Source organism: Pomacea canaliculata, linkage group LG8 (assembly GCF_003073045.1).
Source record: "Pomacea canaliculata isolate SZHN2017 linkage group LG8, ASM307304v1, whole genome shotgun sequence".
Taxonomy (NCBI): Eukaryota; Metazoa; Mollusca; class Gastropoda; order Architaenioglossa; family Ampullariidae; genus Pomacea; species Pomacea canaliculata.
The window spans coordinates 3,088,023-3,114,757 of NC_037597.1; the positions used below are offsets into that span (position 1 = coordinate 3,088,023).

The window sequence follows — 26,735 nt, forward strand, 5'->3', positions numbered from 1 at the left end:
AGATTGTTGTATATTTTAAATTATGACCTTGCTTTTTATCCTTATTTTCACAGACATTTAAACTTCAATAAACGTTAGTAAAAGACAAATCATGTTTGTTTGTTGTTTTTTTTTTGTGTGTAACATTTTGCATTTTTTGTGCACTTTTTTGCTGCTTAATTAATGAAATCATGGCAAAACACTCCTTATTTATCCATTTGTTTGGCATTTATAGGGTTATTTTGATGTATTTGATATTATTGGTATTTTAGGAATTTTGGCATATCCTGATTTAAAACAATGTAAATCAGAATAGGCCAAAATACCTAAAAATACCAATAATATCCTCAACTGTGATCTATCTGGGATATACCTGTGTTTTACTTGAAAAACACATATGGGTCCCCTGCTATGCCAGCTTTCACTTTCACCATGGGACTCACATCAATTTGGCAGATGAATCCCAAGTAAATGGGTCCCATATGGGTTCCTCTTTCAATGCTACTAGGGATGTTATTTACTGGCTTCATTTCGTTCAGCTGAATATTGTTAATGATTACATGTAACACTCATTAGACCACCCATCTAAAGGAGAATAGTGCAACAGTAATCTGTAAATATTCAACTTTTTTAATGTTTACGTGGGTAGGTTTATTTCTGTTTATTTAATGATGAAGCTAGGTATCAACTTTTTTCTCTCTCTGTTAGCTTTCATTCATTCATTTTTCCAACAGCCTATTATGTTTTAATTTCTCGCCTTTTGCAGGTGGCACTGAGATTGTGAATGTTGATCTCGCTAATGAACATTTTCTTAAATATCCTGAAGGATCATCTGCGTACCCCAAGTAAGCCAATTTTGTATAATTTTTTCAACAGTCAGGTAGGCTGCAAGAATATCATATTAAATTGTCATTTTATTTTGCACTTTATGTTATTTATTGTTATCACTTGAAAGTATGAAGTTAATAGTTGACCTTTATGTACCCGTTAATGTTTCTCGTTTTGTTTGTCAGCAATGCTAACCGTGGCTGGGTGTTTTACTCCACCGACCCAAAGTATGTGGTGCACATACAATTCACACAACTGGATGTTGAACTGTCCGCCACTGGCTGTGATTTTGATTACATTGAGGTCTTTGACAGTAAGTACACATTTGTGTTACCAAGACAAGTAAAGAATCAGTGGAATGTTTTGTTTCAGTCGTTGTCTATCTTCGTGACCAATGACCATCCGACACGCTCCCACAAACAGATGTTAATGGTTTGACAGCTTTTTTCTGAGAAGCTCCTTCGCTCACCCGTTGACGTGTGTGGCTGGAAATTCATTCTTGTTAGAAGCATGTTCACACGTGCATACTGAATTATCATATAGATGTAAGGGTGCACACATACCTGTACTGGAAGATATTGATTCTATGATGATGATGATGATGATGATGATGATGATGATGATGAAAATATTACTATAATTATTCTTGATGCTGTTGTTAGAGATATGCAAACTGGGACAGGTATTTCCTGTTTATAACATGTGTTGTGTCCAACATGTACAGGTTCGGCGGAAGAAAAGAAACTGGACAGACTGTGCGGCTTCATGACCAGACCGCAATACTACAGTACAGGAGAGTTCCTCTACCTTACCTTTCACAGCAATGGATTCAATGTGGGCACCGGTTTTAACCTCACCTACACGGCAGCACTACAGGCAGTCATCTACCCAGAACCTGGTAAGCTTAAAGCCTAAGAATCCACTTCAAAGGTAAAGAGTTTAACCAGTTTCATCAATTGTCAGCCTGTTTGTCCAGCATCCTAGTCTCGGAAACCCAAATGTATACTACTACCCAGTCTTAATCTTTTCTCGAAAACTTATCGGAACTAAATCTTGTTTTATAAACCTGGCGAAACCCAGACCACGACAAGTGGGTTGTGTACGGACATGGACGAACTAATAGGGTGTTTTCATCTGATAACAGCCAATTACAATGTTTTGTGTTGCAGTGTGTTCTCCCAGTCTTCTACTTGCCGCTGTTCTCCACGACAACAAGTTTCTAAGATACCCAGCACTGACCAGCGCTAGCAGGAAGTAAGAAACATGTTACTGCTCTGTGTGTTCTAAGTCTTACTGTATTACATTACATTGTATTATGATATTTTTGTCCATTTGATAATAGATTAGACGAGATCGGTTATGAAGAAATGGGAAGATGAATGACTGACTTGTAAGCTTGATTATAGTTTGTTGTCATCACAATATTATCTACTTACAACACATTTTTTTACACCACAAGAATAGAGATCAGACACATGTGTGGTATAATTGCAGTAACACAGTGTATGTATTTTACACTATATGCAAATCATGTCTGTATTGAGCAAACAACCTCACACACTGTCTACACTGTGTATGTCCCACATTTCTGTAAATATCATGCAGCATATACAAATAATGACTAACTGTCTGTGTTGTGTGTTTTTAGTAATAATGACTGTGGCTGGACTATTCAGTCTGGCAGCGTGGACTACATTCTCCACGTGACTTTCCTATCTGTTGACATTAGGATGTCTGGCGAGTGTCGCAACGACCATGTTGAGGTATACGACGGTAAGTAACTTGGATCTGATCCTCATCATTATTTTTTATCGTTTAACCAAGACTGTGTGAGTTCAGATGTTTCCAGATGAAGTTTTGTTGATTTATGGAAGCATCGTTGGGCAGGTAGCCCCATGGAATCAAACATTCTTGGAGCAATATGCGGGAACCATTCACAGCAGGAATTCTACAGCTCTGGTCAATCATTGTTCATCAAATTTCAAACCTCATACTTCACTACAGGAAATTTCCACTTGTCGTATGAAGCTGTACTGCCGTCCGAAGTGTCGAGAAAAACAGGTAAGAATGAGTAGTAATCACTACAAGAAATTCTGTCTTAATCTCAGTGACATGCCTGGACTTCTTCTAATGACTTTCTGCTCGTATTGTCCTTAAAATAGTATCACCGTTCGTCTATCAATAGTGAACTGTTTATTGTTGTAAAATGCTCATTGTTGTTTTTGTCATCGAGTAGTTTGTATCTGAGAAATATTCAGCGTTTGTCACTGAAAGTGTAAATAACTCATAAATGCTCACCACTGTGTGACTGCAGATGAATGATCACAAACATTGTTTACACACAAATAGATAGCACCACACTCTTTCTCACTCTCTCCATCACACACACACACACTTGTGCGGTTCAAGAGAGTGCAAAAAGCATGCACATCAGTACAGCATCCTCACCTATTATGTTGCAGACTGCTCTTACTCTATTCTACTGAGTGGTAGTCCTCAACAATTCTACTTTCGGTACCCGGAAAACAACATAAACTATAACAAGTAATCAAACTGTTTTATTCACTTAAAATATTTTTTCATTTAAATAGAAGCGGGTATAATATGAAGATTTAACAATTCATTGCAGTGCCGTGATATGACTGTTATTATAACAGGTTTCTGTGTAATTGGTTATCATAGCTAGTGTATGTACTGTTCCAGTATTAGTTTTTAATTAAAGTTCTCTGGACAGCGTCATCACGTGGAAAACAAAAATACATAAATAAAATTACGGGGTATTTCAGTGACAGAAGTCGGGTACTAAATGGTGACACTGCTACTTTCTGTGGCCACCTTTCTCACTATTAACAAGACTTGTCTACCGAATACCCACTGACTGGCTCTGTTCTTTCTTATTGTCTTCTCCAGCAACCTTGACTGCGTCTGGCTTTTCAAAACTGACAGTAGCAACTACGTGGTCCACGTGAATTTTACGTTTGTTGACACAGAGTACATAGCTAATTGTTCCTACGACTACATTGCCATATTTGATGGTAGGTTTGATAACACAGCTGACAATATAAGGCTATTTCTTATTTTACTTTTCATCCTCTTTACATAGCTTTCATTTTTTTATTTCTTCTAGACCCTAGAGTAAAATCTGAAAGCATATTATTTCCAATGAAGAAGAAAGAGGCGTTGTCTGAAAAAAGCGATGTAGTCCTTGTATGAAATCAAATTAATCATCTCACAGGGACACCTCCACAAGCCACTGTACTTTGGAAGCTTTGTGGTCAGCTGGGGCAGCAGCGGGAGTTCTATAGCACTGGTCAGTCCCTGTACATCGTATTCCACAGTGACCCCGCGGTAACAGGTCAAGGTTTCCGACTGACCTACACGTCTGCTCTCCGATCAGAAGTCCCTCAGGACTCGTGTAAGTCCACTGGCTCTGTTCTTCGGGTGGAGGCAGCGGGTGCTTCTACCTGCAGAGTGGCAGAAGGTGTTGGTTGTACGAGAGACTGGGTGGAATTGATACCCGTTCAATGAATGTAAGAACGGGTACTTGATGAAAGTCATGTGGGGAAAGTAAATTCGTGTCTGTGTTAGTTTGGCCGATGACTGTCCTGTAAGACATGTGGATGTGCGGGGTAAGACTATAATTTCTGTTTGGTTTAAGGTAAAGAAGTTATTCTCATAAGTTAAGTTTTACTATTGTAACAGGGCTTTCGTCATCTGAAAATTGAGGAAAAGACAGATAACTCTGTCACTTTTATCAGACTGAGTTACCATTTGCTGATTTCTTACAGATGGGGTGTGTGTACAAGTTCACGTTCAAGCAGCGACCTATAGCAATAAGAATCTGAGATACCCTTACCTCCCCGTCAACTATGTCAAGTAAGAAACTAATCCACTCAACTATTTATTGTAAAAAGGCTTTTGTTGATAATACTTGTCATAGTTAAAGCTTGGACGATTATATTTACTATCATTGTGGAGAGAACAATATCTTGAATGTTTTCTAGTTCTGTAACTTTGAAACTTTTACATAATTATACTTTAATCCTTTTACAAATTTAAAGTTTTGCTTTATGCAACTATCCTCATACACAGTAACATGAAATGTCTAAAATATTTTTTATTACAACTGCTTATGTTCTGTTTCATGTTTAGCAATGCTGATTGTTACTGGCTTCTTCAAACAAGTCTCCTAGGCTACGTCGTGTCCGTCACGTTCACGTTTGTCGATATAGAATATTCTAACGGTTGTCCCTACGACTACGTGCAACTATTTGACGGTAAGTCGATCTTAACTATGTTTGTGTTATTGTCATCAGGCACATCGCAAGACCGCAGCAATATTAAGGCCTACGTGCCGAGTAGTTATGATACTAGTTGTTATCAAGGCGATGTCCCGTCCGCCTTCAATCTGTTATGTAGATAAATATAGTTTTTTCCCTTAAATAAAAGAAGTTATAAGAGTGTTCAAAGTAAGATACACAGGACTTTCACACACACACATAACGATTTGTTTGTTTACAGGGTCCAGCACCTTTGCTGACAGTCTCGGCAAGGTGTGTCGGCTCACATCAGAGACATTCTACAGCTCGGGGCCCTCTATGTACATCAGGTTTCATAGCGATGACACCACAACAAAAAGAGGATTCCAGCTGACCTACCGAGCTGTTTCACGTTTAAACATTCCTACAGCACCAGGTTAATTTGTACTACTCATTACTAATTACTTATTATGACCTACGTCAGTGATGGTGAGTCGTGTGGTTGTATTATTGATGTGATGATAGTTTTGCCAATTCTTATAAGTTATAGACGACTCCGACTGTCGCTGTCGGGTTGGAAGTCTTTATGAGGCTGCTACTGCCTCCACAAGTCATCTGAGTGACCTTTAGAGTTCACCTCTTAGGCCACCATGTAACTCTTTTATCCACAGATAGTTAAACAGATTTTACTGTTTTCTTTTGTAGAACCAGAAACAAAGACAACATACTTGCTATGTAATGTCTAGCACCACATCATGTGTTACTCAATGTGATGTCCCTCCAACACGATACACACCTTGTCCTGTGATATCCATGTCTCTGTCCTGTCCTGTCCTGTCGCAGTCATGTCCTCTGTATCCTGTTCAAATTACCCGTCCCTTGATTTCTTATTTACAGCAACTACACCTTTTGTTGAAGAACTGTCGCTGACAGCATGGGATTACGCCGAACAATACCTGCAGTACCCGACTGCCTCAGCAAAGCTACCCCAAGTAAGGTTGAGCTTCATTGAGTGCCTTAAGAAAGTGCATGGATTAAGAGCATTATCTCGTTACTGTCTAAAGAATGATATTGCCGGTTTTGAGTTCAATCATTAAATCATACTAAACAGAAATAAGATTTCCTGTCCATAATTATGACACATCATTGAATGTCGACCACAGGGTGTCCAACCATGTTTTCATACACCCCGCGATGTTCATACAGTCACGTGTTTCATTTTCAGCAACGCCGACCGTGGCTGGCTCATCAAACTTCGGATTTCGATATCGGTTATACTGTGCACGTGACGTTTACCTTTGTTGACACAGAATATTCCAGCGATTGTGTCAACGACTACATTGAAGTCTTTGATGGTAAGATCCTCTTCCTCAATGTACATTTGTTTATACATGCTTTCTCGATTTTTTCGCTCATTCGCACACACATACAGATGTTTACACGTACACACACAGAAGCCAGTGCATTGTCACATGTTGACTGACAAACACATTGACACACACACACACACACACAGACACATTTACCTATTCATTTAACTCCAAACCCACCCACGCACACACGGAAAGAAGACACTTTGATCCTCACCCCCCCCCGCCCCCCACACACACACACAATATTTTATACACGCATCCTCCTGTTTCTCCTTTTTTAAATATGCTTTTATCTATCTTTCTCTCTTTAGTCAACCTTTCGTACCCTTTTTTTTTTCGTCTGCCTGTCTGTATGTTTTTACTTTTTCTTTCCTTATGTGGCTTTCAATAATTGGCTTTGGATTATGAAACTGAAGCATGGTAGCTTTGTATATTTTTTAACTAACCTGAGTTGTGAACAGGACCTAGTGGCTTGACTGGCAGTCTGGGCAAACTGTGCGGGTCGACGGTACGTGACTTTTACGGCACGTGGTCCTCCATGTACATCAGGTTTCACAGCAATGGCGCGGTAACCAGGAAGGGGCTTTAACCTAACCTACCAAGCTTTGGAGAAAAAGAAATCTTCTGGTAAGTCCAAAGTGACCTTGTTCCACCCTCGACTCCGTGAGTGACTCAGAAGAGTGAGCTATTGAAACACGAAGTTATTTACTCTTTCTAGTTTTCAGAACCTGAAATGTTCCTGAAAGTATTGTTGTTGTTTTGCCACATTGATTGTTTGGACACATCTTTGGGTGCTGTCTTTCTTTTCTTTAATTTTATTCAATGGAAACAAATATATGTGCGCAGGAGATGCTTTGCCTTTTCTGTTCATTTCTTTTGATCACATCCCTTTCTTTCTGTCTGCAGTTGGAGCACTTATTCATTACAGACTTAAGAATCCACTCCCTCCATCCTTGCACTCCTCCCATACACACACATGACAAGATGTTATTTTGCTGTTGTGCTTTGACAAAGGGATCATGTCTAATACCTCGTCTGTTTACCCTCACCACCCAAAGACGATAATTAGAATTACATTTTCATGACAGCCGAGCCTTATCACGACTGTAATTGTTGGATGTTTTGCAGGGATAGTCAGTGCTGGTGTTATTGCTGGACCCGCAATTTGCGGTGTTGTTATCCTCTTTGGTGTGGTTCTGGCCATAAGGTCGTGCATACGACGTCGACTCAGACAGTCGACAAGAAATGACGCCACCAACACCAACACCAACATCAACCGGAGCGCTGCTTTCTCCTACCCTGCCAATGATCCTGCCACTGCAATCCCTCCCTCTGTCAATCTAAACCTTGTTTCTCTTACTGTAAACCTTCCCCCTGAGACTGCAAGCCCTCCCCCCGACACTGCAAGACCTCCCCCTGACATTGCCAGACCTCCCTCTTACACCGCAGAGCCTCCTCCCCCTTATGACGGCAATGTCCAGGGCGCAAGCTATCCGGATGCTGTGAACAAGCCCTCCCACAAAACTCCCAGTACCCGACAACCAGACAAACACCCTCAGCACCACCGGCTTCCCAGGTAGGTGTCTCACAACTGTCTTTGATCTTTTTAACACTCGCATAAAGGTGATCTATGGTTTAGGACCTTAAAATGTTCTTTCTATTTTTAGCCTACCCCCAGGCTGGGCACTCACATTCACACACCCTCACACGCACACACTCTCGCACGCATACCTCCATATATATAGATACAAACACACACTGGTTACACTAGACGTCAACTATTATAATTATCAATAATGATTAAGTTCACTGTTTGCTAATGTTCCAGATGAGGAAATGATAAAGTGCGCCATTTCGTTCAGACTACGATTGAACACGTCTGTGTGAGCACTGTAGAACAGTCTGTGTGAACACCGTAGAACACGTCTGTGGTGCTGATAGGATGTCTGTCAGTGATTCCAACTTTTCCTGTTTTCCTGGAGAGGAGGCGCAGCACCCATCACAAGGCCGCAGATGATGTTGGGACAGACTGTTACTGCCATCAACTGAGAGACGACAGCATCTCTTGAGTTGTCTTCACACCAGCTGTCCACAGTGGTTGTGTGCTGGCCTGTATCTGTTACCTACATGTCTACATGTCTGACATCACAGAGATATGTGCTAAGTGAAATACCTGTTAGTAAACAACAATATACAAGGTTTTTTGTTTCAAATAAAGTGCTTTGAACCGTTTTTAATGGTGGGGGGAAAGGGCTACACAAATCATATTATTTATTATTATTATTATTATAATTATTAACATGATTTAAATGGAGATGAATTGTTCTAATCCAGTATCTAATGCATCTTGTATATGTACATACATAAAGAGGGTATCCTCCACACTCACCTTAAACTAGAGCATTTGGGGTCCGAGAAGTAAGGCCTAGAAAACGTTTGATGGGGAACAGATAAACAAACATCTATAATATAGATATCAGCTCTAAGCCCTGTAAAACACAGGGATGGATAGAGTGTACGTGTGTGTGTGTGTGTGCTATGCTCTATAACCAATGCACCGCAAACACATTTTATTCTCCTGTGGATTCAAAACGATCATATCGCTGTTGTTTGGTTAGTTTGTCGGGAAGATGCTTCCACCTCGAGCTGATTTCGCACTAGGAGGAAAGATGGAGAGGGAGGAATTCAGAAAAAAACCCGACGGCCAGTGCTGAGTACGGGTGTAACAAGTGTCTCGTTACCGAGAGCCTGACTTTATCCCTCCTATATAACTCCTATATCCCTACTATATAACTCCTATATCCCTATATCTCTACTATATAACCCTATATCCCTTTCCCAGCAAACAGTGAAGCCACCTGTATGTGACAGTGTAGTTTAGACACACCGGGAATTTTACTGTGTATTGAGAATAGAAACGACAAGGAAAGTAAGTGAAGACTACCTGTCAACTGTGATATTTACTGTGTGTTTAGCTTACAGATGTTACTCTCAGACCAGAAAACATTGTTTACTGAGCAGTTCTCTGAGTTATTTGTTGTCGTGAACTGTGGCGCACGTGACTGTTGTAAGGTGTGGGCTGTCAGTCTGTCGACTGCGACTCCTATTCATGACCATTCTCCATTCAGTCATTCCTAATATGGAAAGGAAATCCCCGGGTAGTTCAACTCTGGCATCATTGTGTGATGTGCGATGTATGTTTTCCCTGGTGGACTTGCAGCCTTAAGCTGTCAGGAAAAACATGGATTCTTCACAAAAGCTAGATTTTGTTGCTGCTCACTTTTATTACATTGTGAACAAATGATGGTCCTTGAGCAGTCTTGACTGTAAGCATATTAGTTTGTCTCATTTGGAAACAAAATAGTTCAACGGGAAAAGGAGATATCTTGTGTGTATTGTCACGTGTCAAATATTAACTTCAACGAGTAAACATTTAATAAAACATGTTTACCCTCATATTTGTTCAGATTATTTATAAGATGTCCTAAATATTTCCCCTTTCTGCCTATTTAAGTCAACATAAATACTAACATTTCTACTCTATATATTTCTTTCAAGCTGGAAACTCGTCCGATATAAGAAACCGCTATGAGTCATCAGTACGATATTTGTGGCCGCTACCCAGCCTGAGATGCCGAGTAAATATTCTTTGTGAGTAGTAGGACGAGCTCTATAACAGTTTTTAAAAATCCAGGTACGGGTGGGCCTACCCACAGGCCGCCTTAATGTGAGTGAGTCGTCACCGTCGTTTCTATTTATCAGAATTGGGTTTCGGTTTCTGAAAAAGAGTCGTGAAGCTAGTATCTTCCTTGTAGATCATATCCGGTTAAGACTGATCGTAAGACTGTTAACGGAAATCGAGAGATACAGACATGGAACGACGAAGGTTGTGTTTGATTGCTTGGACCATCGCAGCAGGTATTGTGACAGGTAAACATCCTACGATGTATTCTGATGTAAAAGTACAGATTGTGAGGTGCAAGTGGCAGAGTGTGGGAGTTAGGGTAAAGGCTAAATAATAATGATCGTGTAGCGTTTCTTCTTTTTTCTTGTATGTAGTATGTATGTGTAGTATTCTTTCATTAGTGTTTTAATTCCAACAGGTGCTCTGTCCGGTTGTGACAGCCAGTGTGTTACAAACTCAAGGCCTGCACATCTCATCGCCAACCAAAACAAAACTTTGTCCTTCAGTGTCCAGTCCGTGGGAAGGTGGTATACCTTTTTCATACACACCTACACCACTTACTGAATACTTATTTTACCCTACAGTGACTTGATGTTCTTAAATAATGGTTTAATGGAAACTGATTTTTTCGGTCTTAAGTCTATAATCTGTTCCCAAATTAACTGAGAAATTCAGAAGGGTTTGACCAGGAAGAAGTTTCGTCGCTTGCTCAAATACCAGGCGCTAAGCTGCGGCGGCTATATTGCTTTATATTGCATACCACATGAAACCTAGTGGAAATCGGTCAGGCGAGACCACTGACAGGTGGGTAACATGAGAGTGAAGGAGTGGCATCATGCCCAGCGTACTGTAACGCGGGCGTCACTCACTCCTGTAAGAGCCTGTGAAACCCTTCGCCCATCGTGGGCGCCTGTTAAAATGGCGGCTGCCAGCGAAGTAGAGAATGTAATGTTGTTGATGGACATATTTGACAGCGACGACGAAGTAACATAAGCAATCTATTGCAGCGCCAAACATTATACTTCTAGTGGCATTCATGTGGGAACTAAAGAGGAAAAAGTCCATGAGAATTAAAGATTATGCGAAAAGATCTATGCGGTAGTCTGGTATTTCCTGTATGACCATGAGAAAATTCGAGGAATAGAAAAACAAAATAAAAATTCAATGTCCGCCTGTTACCTAGGAAAGTCTATTTAAAACATGGATTCTTTTATAAAAAGTCTGTTACGATATTACGATGGGTTATTATCTGTGAAAACACGAGGTGCCAAACAGTACACGTTAAATAGTTTATTTCCAATTGTTGTTTGTAGGTCAGTTTGGAAGACTTTTTAAAATTTCTGACAAACTATATAATAACCATCATTTAAAAACATGCATGCACAGAATGGCATTCAAGTAGCATGTCACATAAGAGTAGTGACTCTGTAATCAGACGCAACATGCTCTACACATGAAGATTGTTGGTGGCAATCCTTTTAAAGGTGAAGTTCATCTTAGTATTATTATCTGAGGAACCCTGTCTCTTATACTAAAAGAAAAATTAAGTTTGCATGGGTAGGTGTAATTATTAAGTCAAAGAAAACACACGCATATACATATATATTATTTATAGAAACACGAGAGAACAAAATGTTCAGCAATATTGCCTTCATATGCTTAACTACTATAGAATACTGCCTAATGTACTGTCAATGAACTTTTTCAACATTTGGGCAAGTTAATATGAAATGGTTGGATTTTATGTATTCTGGCAGCAGAAGTGTGGTGTGATGGTTTTTGGTTAAAGATTTTGCTAACAAATTATGCAGATATTATATCAGCCTATTTGTTATTGAAAAGCCACATGGCTTGATTGAAGGTGAAGTGTTGAAAAGATCTACTATCTTTGACATTAAATAACCTTTCATGTGTAAATTAGAAACACCCATGCTTGTTATATACTTTGTTTACTTAGCACTTGTGTGTATGGAAAAGTTTTACCAAAACCTAGATTTATGATTTTATCAACCTGCAATGAATTCTTAGAGCAGTTTAAGAAGATAATCCATTCTTGTAATGATACATTTGAGACTGATCTACCTGTGGACATACCTGAAACTAGCTAGCAATAACTATCTGAACACTGAAGTATCTGAGAGTGAGGTTGCCAATTGTCTAAAAAAGCTTAAAGAAAGCGAAGCTCATAGAAATGATAAAATCATAAATGAATTTTTTTAATTCTCACAACCAAAGACCCTGACTCTATTCAATAGCAATAGGTCATGCCCTCACAGAATGCTTAGTTTAGTTCTTGTTACTCCTCGAGGAGCATATGCCACAACAACACCTCGCCCGCAGACCCAGTAAAGGGCAGCCCCCATCAGTTGGGCTCATGAGGTTCCAATGTCCTTTGCCTCATTCTCTTCTGTTCTTTTCCAAGTCTGCTTTAGTCTTCCAGCTCTCCTCTTCCCCTGAGGGTTCCAGTCAAGTGCTCACAGAATGGGCATCAGGTATTATAACACCAGTTTTTAAAAACAAAGTGATCCAAATAACTACAGTGGCATCACAATTCTTAGTTGCTTCATAATTTACTAGACTACATATGCGGGTATACACGAGGAATCTGGACGAAGGAAAGAGTGAGCGTATGATACCAAGAATTAGTTTTCCTTTTTTTGTTGTTGTTGCTGCTGTTGGGTTTTTCAATTTTTTCATAAACCAACCAGTGAGTGTATGTGAATAACAGACACTAATTATAAAGATAGGAATGTTCATGAACACATATGGATATATTTTTAATATCTCAATATCCCTTAGAGTGTGACAGAACAAAGAATCTTGAATTTTGTTGTGGTCTTCATCATTAGGATCTTCTAAGTTCATTATACATGCTCAGCTGACAAGTAACATGCTCTTTCTTTTTTATAAATTGCTCAGTTAGGATTCTCTTACACAGTGCCAGATTATGACTACTGTAATGTACCACAGTGTAGTTTATCGAGGGAAGCCATATATTTTAACACATTTACCTTAAATCTAAACATTTGACCCAAAACACACACTCAGTGTTCTAAAGCAGAGTTGATGTTTCCATAACAGACCTAAAAACACAATGATATGGAGTTTAAAAAAAGGACACAAGCACCTTCTCATTAAGCATGTTGTATCTTTGATCTTTATTATTTTCATCATTGTGTTCATTACCCAAGCTCTCTCAATTTTCAGAAGAATGCAGATGCAGAGCTGTGTGCTACATTGTACTATCTCTCTCTGGTTTAGTAATTGTAGTTAGAAAGGATATCATCAGCCACTTTCTTTATTCCCATAATATATCCTCTGTGCCCAAGCATTACTCCTTGCAACCGGTTGACTTTAAATCAGCAGATTCATCAGAGTGTAGCAAAATGTGACTATTTTGGGAACACCCAGGCCATAGAGCCAGCACTGCAGACAGCCTGTTGACATAAATGGAAAGTTATAAAGTGCTTATAAATATGTATAAAGCAATCAACAGAATATTTTACCTTATAACAGAAGGATAAAAGCTGTTTTCCTGTGTTGGTTGGTTCTTAGAGCCAGCTGTATTCTTACGTGCAGTTCACTGACGCAGCCGTTGGAAAATACATAAAAAGAAACTGTTGGCCTGTAAATAGATTCACCAGTTTTCCATATGATGCAATGCTATGTGTCCCAATTTAATTAGTCCAATAAGCTGTATCCTGGGAAACGTTTATAATATCGACACTCACACTCTGACAAAGCATTTCGCTTAAAAACAAACGACGAGTAGGCTTTCTGTTGTTGTCGTCCCGATTCGAGGTTTTAAGGTCGAATGCAAATTCATCTACCATCTCTAGAGAGACATGATGATGAAATCTGAACTTTTAATACACTTCTTTGTCGTCGTATATATCTGTCTATCGCAAAATACTTATTTATTAGAAGATCCATCGTGAATATCATCTACACGCCTAAACTCTACAACTATGGCGGCCATCTTGGCGCCAGTGGCGTACTACCTCTAGACCAGGGGTGGGCAATTAATTTTTCCAAGGGGCCGCATGAGAAATTGGGATGGTTTTAGAGCGCCGGACTAATATAGTTATCTCAGTTTTACCCAATACTGTATATATAGTATATATACTGGCGGGCGGGTCAGCGGGCGGGCCGGTCAGAGACTGAAGGCGGGCCGGCCTTTGCCCAGGTCTGCTCTAGACGATAACATTGTTGTCGCTCGTCCTGAAGGTCCTGGTTCAAGTCCTGACGACACGATTAAAATTATCGGCTGGTGTGTTTGAAAGGATGGTGTGTTGTGTCTGTTCACTAAATGATGCACATCATGTTTTATTTACACAGCAACGCAAGCTGTGAGTGGCTCATCAGCTCCAACACCATCAGCACCAGACTGCGCTTGACGGCGACCATCTTCAATCTCCGATCAAGCAACGGAACGTGTGTTGACAACTTCACAATCTACGATGGTCAGTCTTTCCAGTAACACTACTCAGTAAAGCATCACTTTCTACAGATTTCACTAGTTTGAAATAACAGGGTGAAAAAGTTGTCGTAGGGGTTCATCTACATCTGCATGTGTGAATCCCCCATCCTCGCTCTGATATATATATATGTATGTACAATTTTATGTGTGTGACTACTTGTCTGAGATAAAGAAAGAGAGCAAGAAAGGTGTCAAATGTAAATGATAATTGTTGTGCAGGAAGTTCTTCCTTTTCCCCCATCCTACTATCGACCTGCTCCAGACCTAACTTTCCCATCTACAGTAGCGGAAGTGACGTGTTGGTCTCGTTCACTACCGGAAGGGACAACTTCGGCACAACAAGCAACTTTACTGTCAACTACGAAGTTCTGAAGATCAGCAGTACGTAGTGAGGTCCTCAAAGTCGAAAAAAGCTGATATGAAATAATATAAAATAATATAACATAAAAATAGTCCAGACCATTGAGTCAAACGTGTCTTAGTTTACAGAAATGCTTTCATAATTCTATGAAACTAAATTTTTCTGTAACATTAAAACTTTTTTCTCACTTCAAGAATATTCTAACTTGTGGAGAGCTAGAGCATGTCCAATGTCTTGGCGCTCCTCTTGTGATACCACAAGTCCACACCTGTTTGTGTTTACCTACATAAAACATTTTTGGACGAACTCAGTTCTAATATTTATGTCATGATTTGTCGTCTGCTGCAGATGCCACTATAATTGACTCAGTGAATGTAGATATTGGTGCTCTACACATTTTTAAGTATCCTGAAGGATCGTCTCAATATCCCAAGTTAGTATTAAATATAATATCAGTAGTCACTAAGCTATAAAATGTAATTCTTAACTAGTTTTATTCAGCACATTACTAAGTAACAGTAACAAATGAGATGAATAGTTGATTATTGTTTACCCCTGACTGCTCCTCTTTTCGTTTCCTAGCAACGCTAACCGTGGGTGGGTCTTTGACACCAACGACTCCCAGTATGTTGTGCACGTCGTTGTCGCATATGTCGATGTTGAAACGGCTTCCGCTGGTTGTGACTTTGATTATGTCGAGATATTTGACAGTAAGTAGAGATATAACGTTTTTTCTTCCGAACAAGAATATACTATGAATCTTTTAAAAAGGGTCAGCGGGATGTGTACATGTACTTGTGCATGATGATGATGATGATGATGATGATGATGATGATGATGATGGATGAGGATGGATGAGGATGGTTGGTGGATGATGGTTGGTGATTGATGGTTGATAATTGATGATTGATGATGATGTTGATGATGATGGATGGTTGATGGATGATGATTGATGATGATGATGATGATGATGATGATGATGTACAGGCTCGGTGGAAGCCAACAGACGGGACAGACTGTGCGGCACACTGACCAGTCGAGAGTACTACAGTACAGGCCAGTCTCTCTACATCACCTTTCACAGCAATGGCTCTCAGACAAGATCAGGTTTCAACCTGACTTACACGGCAGCCCTTCGGTCAGCCATCTACCCAGCCCCTGGTAAGTTCAAAGACTAAGAATCTACGAGGGAAGAAAGTGCAGTCAAAGTCAGTTTGCAGTCAGAAGTACAGGTGGATGGCAAGCATGCTAGTCTCAGGAAATCCAAATGACTAGCAGAGTCTTGCCTACAAATGTACTTCACTTTTCACAACCAAGTTTCATGCTGCATCCTTTCTCAAGAATTGAACAGAAACTAAATCTTAAGATTCTAACCTTGACCTTGTTAGACTAAGTCAGCTCGTGACAATGATCTTGAGAGAACGAGAACTAAGTACAACCTGTGGCCGTGAGGTCTTCAGGGTTTGTGACATGTGGACATTATCATGAAGACATCTATGTTGTGTGGAGATTTTAACATACTCTATTCTATCACACACACACACACACACACACACACACACACACACACACACACACACACACACACGCACTGATAACCAATTAATTACAATGCTTGTGTGTTGCAGTTTGTTCTTCAAGTACTCCCCTCGCCGCTGTTCTCCACAACAAACAGTTTTTAAGATACCCAGCAGTGTCGACCACATACACGACGTAAGATTATGTTGTATTACATTGGGATACGATATTTCTGTACATATTTGATTTATAGATTAAAACTGGATGAAAAAGTTCTATAAAAATCAAATTGGTTTTGAAGTTTCGACTGATGTTGTTATTACGTTTGTTTTAATGTGTTGAAAGTCAAGTGCTGCTGTTTGTTGATGATGATAATCGTACTGATGAAGGAAGCAGGGAATTCTTAACAGTAACATTCATGTAATAATACAAGTTACACCTAAACATTGAGAACTTTGATACAGAGGAGAGATCACAGACTTTGAAAGGACGGGTGGAGGTAAGTGTTTAACAATAATACAAACCAAGTGACCACACATTTAGCAAACTGTACTACTCCTAGGAAGCATTGAGGTAGCATATTTCGCAAAATATCGGGTAAAACCTGAAAATAATGACTAGCTGGTTGGGTTGTGTATTTTTCAGTGATAGAGACTGTGGCTGGAGTATTCAGTCCGCCAGCTTGGACTACGTTGTGCACGTGACTTTCGTATATGTCAGTATTCCGACCTCTCGTGACTGTTACTCCGACTATGTACAGGTATACGACGGTAAGTAATTTGAATTTGAATTTCACAATTCTGTTCCTGTGTCAACAATATTGTGTGAAATCAGGTTTTTCTTGACAAAGTTTTTTTGATTCATTGAAAACATCGTTGCACAGGCTCCTCCACGCTATCAAACAGACTGGCATCAGTCTGTGGGAATGAACCAGGGCAAGAATTCTACAGTTACGGTCGGTCATTGTTCATCCAGTTTCACAGCAGCACGAACAACATCCCGGGAGGTTTCCACTTGTCCTATGAAAGTGTCCTTCGGTCGGAAGCGCCGCCACACGCAGGTAAGTCTGAGTGATGATCACTGGAAAACTCAGCCTCAATCTCACCTATAACCCTTAGCTCATAGTCTTCTATATTCAAAGCTGTTATCGATGTCATATCCTCATTATCAAGCTCGTACAGCGGACTTTAAACATAGTTTAACAAGGGAGACAAGTTTTCACCTGTGACGAAAGAATTGTCTCCCCTCCTCCATCACGTCTAGGAGTCAAGACTGCGGGACAAATGATATAAAACTAATTAAAACACTACAGTTCATTTTACTTTGAAAAACCTACATTAACAATTTTCTTTTAATTGACAAAATAAGTAATGAAGAAGTCATTGCCAGAAATTACTGCTCATCTCATCGCTGCAGACGATGTTATTTACTGGCTTCATTTCGTTCAGCTGAATATTGTTAATGATTACAGGTAACACTCATTAGACCACCCATCTAAAGGAGAATAGTGCAACAGTAATCTTCCGTAAATATCCAACTTTTATAATGTTTAGGTGGTAGGTTTATTTCTGTTTATTTAATGATAAAGCTAGGTATAAATTTTTTCTCTCTTTTAGCTTTCATTCATTCATTTTTCCACCAGCCTATTATGTTTTAATTTCTCGTCTTTTGCAGGTGGCACTGAGATTGTGAATGTTGATCTCGCTAATGAACATTTTCTTAAATATCCTGAAGGATCATCTGCGTACCCCAAGTAAGCAAATTTTGTATAATTTTTTCAGCAGTCAGGTAGGCTGCAAGAATATCATATTAAATTGTCATTTTATTTTGCACTTTAATCTATTTATTGTTATCACTTAAAGGTATGAAAATAATAGTTGACCTTTATATACCCGTGAATGTTTCTCGTCTTGTTTGTCAGCAATGCTAACCGTGGCTGGGTGTTTTACTCCACCGACCCAAAGTATGTGGTGCACATACAATTCACACAACTGGATGTTGAACTGTCCGCCACTGGCTGTGATTTTGATTACATTGAGGTCTTTGACAGTAAGTACACATTTGTGTTACCAAGACAAGTAAAGAATCAGTGGAATGTTTTGTTTCAGTAGTTGTCTATCTTCTGTACCAATGACTATCCGACACGCTCCCACAAACAGATGTTAATGGTTTGACAGCTTTTTTTCTGAGAAGCTCCTTCGCCCACCCGTTGACGTGTGTGGCTGGAAATTCATTCTTGTTAGAAGCATGTTCACACGTGCATACTGAATGATGATAAAGATATTACTATAATTATTGTTGATGTTGTTGTTTGAGATATGCAAACTGGGACAGGTATTTCCTGTTTATAACACGTGTTGTGTCCAACATGTACAGGTTCGGCGGAAGAAAAGAAACTGGACAGACTGTGCGGCTTCATGACCAGACCGCAATACTACAGTACAGGAGAGTTCCTCTACCTTACCTTTCACAGCAATGGAGTCAATGTGGGCACCGGTTTTAACATCACCTACAGGGCAGCACTACAGGCAACCATCTACCCAGAACCTGGTAAGTTCAAAGATTAAGAATCCACTTCAAAGGTCAAGAGTTTAACCAGTTTCACCAGTTGTGCAGTACTCAGTCAGCCTGTTTGTCCAAGCATCCTAGTCTCAAAAACCCAAATGTATACTACACTCCAGGCTTAATCGTTTCTCGAAAACTTGAGGGAACTAAATCGTGAGTATCCTGTTATAAACCTGGCCAAACCCAGACCATGATCAGACTAAGTCAGCTCGTGACAGGGATTTGGAGAGAAAGAGAAATAAGGGCAACCTGTGGCCGAGTGAGGTCTTCACGGATTGTGACAAGCAGATATTATCATGAACTCATAGTATGTTGTGTGGAAAGACAATCATCAAGTAGCCAACACCGACAAGAGAAGGACCCCTCTACTGACCCTCAGCCCCGTCTACAAGTGGCGTGGTGGACAGGTGGCTAACCCCCACTCCCCGCCAACCTGGCAGACAGGTGTGGGACCCTGAGGTGCCAGTCTCTAGGCGCCATTTAGGGTTAGTAACTCCATACAACACCTCTACGCACCACTTTCATGCCTAGGGGACCTCAGGCTTGTCAACAAACCACACTAGACCCCAACTGTGGCAATTGCTATTTTCCCTTTAAAGCTACCACATGACAAGCGGATTGTGTACGAACACGGATGCACACCAATAGGGTGTTTTCATCTGATAACAGTTACAATGTTTGTGTTTGTGTTGCAGTGTGTTCTCCCAGTCTTCCTCTTGCAGCTCTTCTCCACGACAACAAGTTTCTAAAATACCCAGCATTGACCAGCGCTAGCAGCAAGTAAGAAACATGTTACTGCTGTGTGTTTTCTAAGTCTTACTGTATTACATTACATTGTATTATGATATTTTGTCCATTTGATAATAGATTAGACGAGACCGGTTATGAAGAAATGGGAATATGAATGTCCTACTTGTAAGCTGAATTACAGTTTGCTGTCAACACAACCTATCTACTTACACCACATTTTTTTACACCACAAGAATGGAGATCAGACACATGTGTGGTACAATTGCAGTAACACAGTGTATGTATTTTACACTATATGCAAATTAAGTCTGTATTGAGCAAACAACCTCACACACTGTCTACACTATATATGTACCACACTTCTGTAACTATCATGCAATATATAAAAATAATGACTAGTTGACTATGTTGTGTGTTTTTAGTAATTATGGCTGCGGCTGGAGTATTCAGTCTGGCAGCGTGAACTACACTGTCCACGTGACTTTCCTATTCTGTTGACATTAGGATGTATAGCGAGTGTCGCTACGACTATGTACAGGTACACGACGGTAAGTAACTTGGGTCTGATCCTCATATTTATTTTTTATCGTTCAACCAAGACTGTGTGAGTTCAGATGTTTCCAGATGAAGTTTTGTTGATTTATGGAAGCATCGTTGGACAGGTAGCAACATGGAATCAAACATTCTTGGAAAAATCTGCGGGAACCATTCACAGCAGGAATTCTACAGCTCTGGTCAATCATTGTTCATCAAATTTCAAACTTTATACTATAGAGGAGATTTTCACTTGTCTTATGAAGCTGTACTGCCGTCCGAAGTGCGAAAAACAGGTAAGAATGAGTAGTGATCACTTCCAGAAATTCTGTCTTAATCTCAGTGACATGTCTTGGCTTCTTTTAATGACTTTCTGCTCGTATTGTCCTAAAAATCGTATCACCGCTCGTCTATCAATAGTGAACTGTTTATTGTTGTATAATACTCATCGTTGTTTTTGTCATCGAGTAGTTTGTATCTGAGAAATATTCAGCGTTTGTCACTGCAAGTGTAAATAACTCATAAATGCTCACCACTGTGTGACTGCAGGTGAATGATCACAAACATTTTTTATACACAAATAGCACCACATTCCTTCTCACTCTCTCCATCACACACACACACACTTGCGGTTTGAGAGAGTGAAAAAAGGGTTAGTGTTGCATCTATGCATAGTTGCATCTATAGCAGTAAAGCATCTCACCTATTATGTTGCAGCCTGCTCTTACTCTATTCCACTGAGAGGTGGTCCTCGACAATACTACTTTCGGTACCCGGAAAACAACGAAAACTATTACAAGTAATCAAACTGTTTTATTCACTTAAAATATTTTTTTATTTAAACAGGAGCGGATATAATAAGATTGTTAAGAAAAATAATTAACATTGCCGTGATATGACTCGGTGTCATTATGACAGGTTTCTGTTTGACTGGTAATCTTAGCTACTGCATGTACTGTCCCAGTATTAGTCTTGAATAAAAGTTCCCTGGACAGCGTCATCACGTGGAAAATAAAAATAAATAAATAAAATTACGGGGTATTTCAGTGACAGAAGGTACTAAATGGTGACACTGCTACTTTCTGTGGCCATCTTTTCTCACTATTAACGGGACTTGTCTAATGAATACCCACTGATTGGCTCTGTTCTTTCTTATTGTCTTCTCCAGCAACCTTGACTGCGGCTGGCACTTCAAAACTGACAGTAGCAACTACGTGGTCCACGTGAATTTTACGTTTGTTGACACAGAGTACATAGCTAATTGCTCCTACGACTACATTGACATATTTGATGGTAGGTTTGATAACACAGCTGATAATATAAGGCTATTTCTCATTTTACTTTTCATCCTCCTTATATAGCTTTCATTTCTTCTAGACCCTAGAGTAAAATCTGAAAGCATATTATTTCCAATGAAGAAGAAAGAGGCGTTGACTGAAAAAAGCGATGTAGTCCTTGTATAGAATCAAATTAATCATCTCACAGGGACACCCCTACAAGCCACAGGACTTAGGAGACTTTGTGGTCAGCTGGGGCAGCAGTGGGAGTTCTATAGCACTGGTCAGTCCATGTACATCCGATTCCACAGTGACCCCGCGGTAACAGGTCAAGGTTTCCGACTGACCTACACGTCTGCTCTCCGATCAGAAGTCCCTCAGGACTCGTGTAAGTCCACTGGCTCTGCTCTTCGGTTGGAGGCAGCGGGTGCATCTACCTGCCATGTGGCAGAGGGTGTTGGTTGTACGAGAGACTGGGTGGAATTGATACCCGTTCAGTGAATGTCAGAACGGGTACTTGATGAAAGTCATGTGGGGGAAGTAAATTCGTGTCTGTGTTATTTTGGCCGATGACTGTCCTGTAAGACATGTGGATGTGCGGGGTAAGAATATAATTTCTGTTTGGTTTAAGGTAAAGAAGTTATTCTCATAAGTTAAATTTTGCTATTGTAACAGGGCTATCGTCATCTGAAAATTGAGGAAAGACAGATAACTCTGTCACTTTTATCAGACTGACTTACCGTTTGCTGATTTCTTACAGATGGGGTGTGTGTACAAGTTTACGTTCAAGCAGCGACCTATAGCAATCAGAATCTGAGATACCCTTACCTCCCCGTCAACTATGTCAAGTAAGAAACTAATCCACTCAACTATTTATTATAAAAAGGCTTTTGTTGATAATACTTGTCATAGTTGAAGCTTGGACGATTGTATTTACTATCATTGTGGAGAGAACAATATCTTGAATGTTTTCTAGTTCTGTAACTTTGAAACTTTTAAATAGTTACACTTTAATCCTTTTACAAATTTGCAGTTTTGCTTTATGCAACTATCCTCATGCACAGTAACATGAAATGTCTAAAATATTTTTCATAGCAACTGCTTATGTTCTGTTTCATGTTTAGCAATGCTGACTGTTACTGGCTTCTTCAAACAAGTCTCCTAGACTACGTCGTGGCCGTCACGTTCACGTTTGTCGATATAGAATATTCTAACGGTTGTCCCTACGACTACGTGCAACTATTTGACGGTAAGTCGATCTTAACTATGTTTGTGTTATTGTCATCAGGCACATCGCACGACCACAGCAATATTAAGGCCTACATGCCGAGTAGTTATGATACCTGTCGTTATCGAGGTGATGTCCCGTCCGCCTTCAATTTGTTATGTAGATAAATATAGTTTTTTCCCTTAAATAAAAGAAGTTATAAGAGTGTTCAAAGTAAGACATGCAGGATTTTCACACACAAACACACACACAAATAAGGATTTGTTTGTTTACAGGGTCCAGCACCTCTGCTGACAGTCTGGGCAAGGTGTGTCGGCTCACATCAGAGACATTCTACAGCTCGGGGCCCTCCATGTACATCAGGTTTCATAGCGATGGCAGCACAACAAAAAGAGGATTCCAGCTGACCTACCGAGCTGTTTCACGTTTAAATGTTCCAGGTTAATTTATACTACTCATTACTAATTACTTATTATGACCTACGTCAGTGATGGTGAGTCATGTAGTTGTATTATTGATGTGATAATAGTTTTGCGAATTCTTGTAAGTAAAAGACGACTCCGACTGTCGCTGTCGGGTTGGAAGTCTTTATGAGGCTGCTACTGCCTCCACAAGTCATCTGAGTGACCTTTAGAGTTCACATCTTAGGCCACCATGTAACTCTTTTATCCACAGATAAACAGATTTTACTGTTTTCTTTTGTAGAACCAGAAACAAAGACAGCATACTTGCTATGTAATGTCTAGCACCACATCATCTGTTGATGTCATGTCCCACCAACACGACGCCTTGTCCTGTGATATCCGTGTCTCTGTCCTGTCCTGTCCTGTCCTGTCCTGTCCTGTCCTGTCCTGTCACAGTCATGTCCTCTGTATCATGTTGAGCTCAACCGTCGCTTGATTTCTTATTTACAGCAACTACACCTTTTGTTGAAGAACTGTCGCTGACAGCATGGAGTTCCACCGAATACCTGCAGTACCCGACTGCCTCAGCAAGCTACCCCAAGTAAGGTTGAGCATCATTAAATAAATGCCTCAAGAAAGTGCATGGATTAAGAGCAATATCTCTTTACTTCTTTGCCTTAAAGAATGATATTGCCGCTTATGAGTTCAATCATTAAATCATAGTACATGTCCAGCCATGTTTCCAGACACCCCACAATGTTCACACAGTCACGTGTTTCATTTTCAGCAACGCCGACCGTGGCTGGCTAATCAAAACTTCGGATTACGATATCGGTTATACTGTGCACGTGACGTTTACCTTTGTTGACACAGAATATTCTAGCAATTGTGCCAACGACTACATTGAAGTCTTTGATGGTGAGCTCCTCTTCCTCAATGTACATTTGTTTATACATGCTTTCTCGATTGGTTCGCACATTCGAACACACATACAGATGTTTGCATGTACACACACACACACACACACACAGACGCCAGTGCATTCTCACATGTTTACTGACAAACACATTGACACACACACACACAGAGACATTTACCTATTCATTTAACTCCAAACCTACCCACTTTGATCCTCACCCCCCACACACAAAGGCATATTTTATATACGCATCCTCCTGTTTCTCCTGTTTTTTTTTTTTTTTAAATATGCTTTTATCTATCTTTCTCTCTTTAGTCAACCTTCGTACCTTTTTTTTTTTTCGTGTGCCTGTCTGTATGTCTTTACTTTTACTTTCCTATGTGGCTTTCAATAATTGGCGTTTGGTTACGAAACTGAACCATGGTAGCTTTGTATATTTTTTTTAACTAACCTGAGTTGTGAACAGGGTCCAGTGTCTCGTCTAGCAGCCTGGGCAAACTGTGCGGGTCGACGACACGTGACTTTTACGGCACGTGGTCCTCCATGTACATCAGGTTTCACAGCAATGGCGCGGTAACCGGAAGGGGCTTTAACCTAACCTACCAGGCTGTGAAGAAAGCTGTGAATAAAGCTGTGAATGAAGATACATCTCCTAGTAAGTCCAAAGTGACCTTGTTCCACCCTCGACTCCGTGAGTGACTCAGAAGAGTGAGCTATTGAAACACGAAGTTATTTACTCAGAACCTGAAATGTTCCTGAAAGTATTGTTGTTGTTTTGCCACATTGATTGTTCGGACACATCTTTGGGTGCTGTCTTTCTTTTCTTTAATTTAATGCAGTGCAAACAAACATATGAGCACAAGAGACGCTTTGCCTTTTCTGTTCATTTCCTTTTGATCACATCCCTTTCTTTCTGTCTGCAGTTTGAGCATGATATCATTACAGACTTAAGAATCCGCTCCCTCCATCCTTGCACTCCTCCCATACACACACATGACAAGATGTTATTTTGCTGTTGTGCTTTGACAAAGGGATCGTGTCTAACACCTCGTCTGTTTATCCTCACCACCCAAAGACGATAATTAGAATTACATTTTCATGACAGCCGAGCCTTATCACGACTGTAATTGTTGGATGTTTTGCAGGGATAGTCAGTGCTGGTATTATTGCTGGACCAGTAGTTGGCGGTGTTGTTGGCATCGTTTGTGTGGTTTATGCCCTAACGTCGTGCATACGATGTCGACGAAAACAGTCGACAAGAAATGACACCACCAACACCCACATCAACACCAACATCCACATGAACGCTGCGTTCTCCTACCCTGCCAATGATCCTGTCACTGCAATCCCTCCCTCTGTCAATCTAAATCTTGTTTCTCTTACTGTAAACCTTCCCCCTGAGACTGCAAGCCCTCCCCCTGAGACTGCAAGACCTCCCCCCGACATTGCCAGACCTCCCTCTTACACCGCAGAGCCTCCTCCCCCTTACGACGGCAATGTCCAGGGCGCAAGCTACCCGGATGCTGTGAACAAGCCACTCCCACAAAAATCCCAGTACCCGACAACCAAACAAACACCCTCAGCACCACCGGCTTCCCAGGTAGGTCTCTCACAACTGTCTTTGATCTTTTTAACACTCGCATAAAGGTGATCTTTGGTTTAGGACCTTTAGAGAATGCGCATGATTCCGCGCAAAAGTAAAAGGCATTTGCTAAGTGCGCAAGCAGTCTCTGTATTTCTACTATCTTTGTATCTCTCTACCATTCCGTTGACGAAGTGTAGGTTATAACGGTTATTGTAAGTATAGAGACTTAGCATATGATTCGCTTTACATGGAGAGGACATGATGTAAAAATGTTCTATTTTTAGCCTACATCCCAGGCAGTGCACCCACACACATTCACACACCCTGACACGCATACCGCCATATATATATATAGATACAAACACACAGGTTACGCTAGACGTAAACCATTATTATTAGCAATAATGATTAAGTTCACTAAATATTTGCTAATGTTCCAGAGGAGGAAATAATAAAGTGCGCCATTCGTCCAGGCTACGGAGGAACACGTCTGTGTGAACACAGTAGAACACGTCTGTGTGAACACTGTAGAACATGTCTGTGTGAACACTGTAGAACACTCAACACTGTAGAACAGTCTGTGGTGCTGACAGGAGGATGACAGGTTCAGTGATGTCTGCTAGTTATTCAACTTTTCCTGTTTTCCTGAAGAGGAGGCGCAGCACCCACCACAAGGCAGCTGATGCTGGGACAGAGAGAACATCAACTGAGAGACGACAACATCTCTTGAGTTGTCTTCACGCCAGTTCTCCACAATTGTTGTGTATTGGCCTGTATGTGAAGAAATAATACATCAGGAAAAATGAAAACATTTAATGTAAATGCTACACAATAAAATCAGTATCACAATTGTTTACTATTCAGTGTCAGTACTACACAATACAATCACTATCACAATTGTTTACTATTCAGTGTCAGTACTACACAATACAATCATTATCACAACTGTTTACTATTCAGTGTCAGTACTACACAATACAATCACTATCA

At 40.2% G+C, this 26,735-nt stretch overlaps 2 protein-coding genes across 6 annotated transcripts; both read left to right on the forward strand.

Annotated features, from left to right (window-relative positions):
• The first annotated feature begins 461 nt into the window (after positions 1–461).
• Positions 462–7,981, forward strand: LOC112570286 (dorsal-ventral patterning tolloid-like protein 1). Its single transcript, XM_025248666.1, has 17 exons — positions 462–465; positions 746–824; positions 993–1,120; positions 1,532–1,705; positions 1,977–2,061; positions 2,456–2,580; positions 2,695–2,868; positions 3,270–3,351; positions 3,718–3,842; positions 4,043–4,222; positions 4,596–4,683; positions 4,960–5,084; positions 5,329–5,502; positions 5,964–6,058; positions 6,292–6,421; positions 6,901–7,066; positions 7,568–7,981. Exons 1-16 carry the CDS (start codon positions 462–464, stop codon positions 7,026–7,028), a joined length of 1,896 nt encoding a protein of 631 aa, XP_025104451.1. The 3' UTR covers positions 7,029–7,066; positions 7,568–7,981.
• A 2,138-nt stretch (positions 7,982–10,119) lies between these two features.
• Positions 10,120–26,597, forward strand: LOC112570474 (deleted in malignant brain tumors 1 protein-like). 5 transcript variants are annotated; one of them, XM_025248901.1, is made up of 16 exons: positions 10,120–10,369; positions 10,543–10,648; positions 14,463–14,587; positions 14,824–14,985; positions 15,314–15,398; positions 15,548–15,675; positions 15,953–16,126; positions 16,594–16,678; positions 17,129–17,253; positions 17,367–17,543; positions 18,158–18,236; positions 18,405–18,532; positions 18,860–19,033; positions 19,744–19,828; positions 20,221–20,346; positions 21,050–21,108. In XM_025248901.1, the coding sequence occupies exons 1-15, from the start codon at positions 10,312–10,314 to the stop codon at positions 20,294–20,296; spliced, it is 1,767 nt and encodes a 588-aa protein (XP_025104686.1). In that variant the 5' UTR covers positions 10,120–10,311; the 3' UTR covers positions 20,297–20,346; positions 21,050–21,108. The 5 variants fall into 5 exon arrangements, with proteins under 5 accessions (XP_025104686.1, XP_025104685.1, XP_025104687.1 ...); XM_025248900.1 differs by lacking the exon at positions 21,050–21,108 and adding an exon at positions 20,461–20,598; XM_025248902.1 differs by lacking the exon at positions 21,050–21,108 and adding an exon at positions 20,461–20,598 and having other exon boundaries at positions 10,120–10,357.
• The last annotated feature ends 138 nt before the right edge of the window (positions 26,598–26,735 follow it).

Coding starts and splice junctions, on each gene's coding strand:
- LOC112570286 (XM_025248666.1), top strand. Junction 4,684..4,959: donor CTCCCCGTCAACTATGTCAA/GTAAGAAACTAA, acceptor TTTCATGTTTAG/CAATGCTGATTGTTACTGGC. Junction 6,059..6,291: donor CCTCAGCAAAGCTACCCCAA/GTAAGGTTGAGC, acceptor TTTCATTTTCAG/CAACGCCGACCGTGGCTGGC.
- LOC112570474 (XM_025248898.1), top strand. CDS start 20,304: ATGTATAGCGAGTGTCGCTACGACTATGTACAGGTACACGACG. Junction 24,160..24,626: donor CTACATTGAAGTCTTTGATG/GTGAGCTCCTCT, acceptor AGTTGTGAACAG/GGTCCAGTGTCTCGTCTAGC. Junction 24,816..25,305: donor GAATGAAGATACATCTCCTA/GTAAGTCCAAAG, acceptor GATGTTTTGCAG/GGATAGTCAGTGCTGGTATT.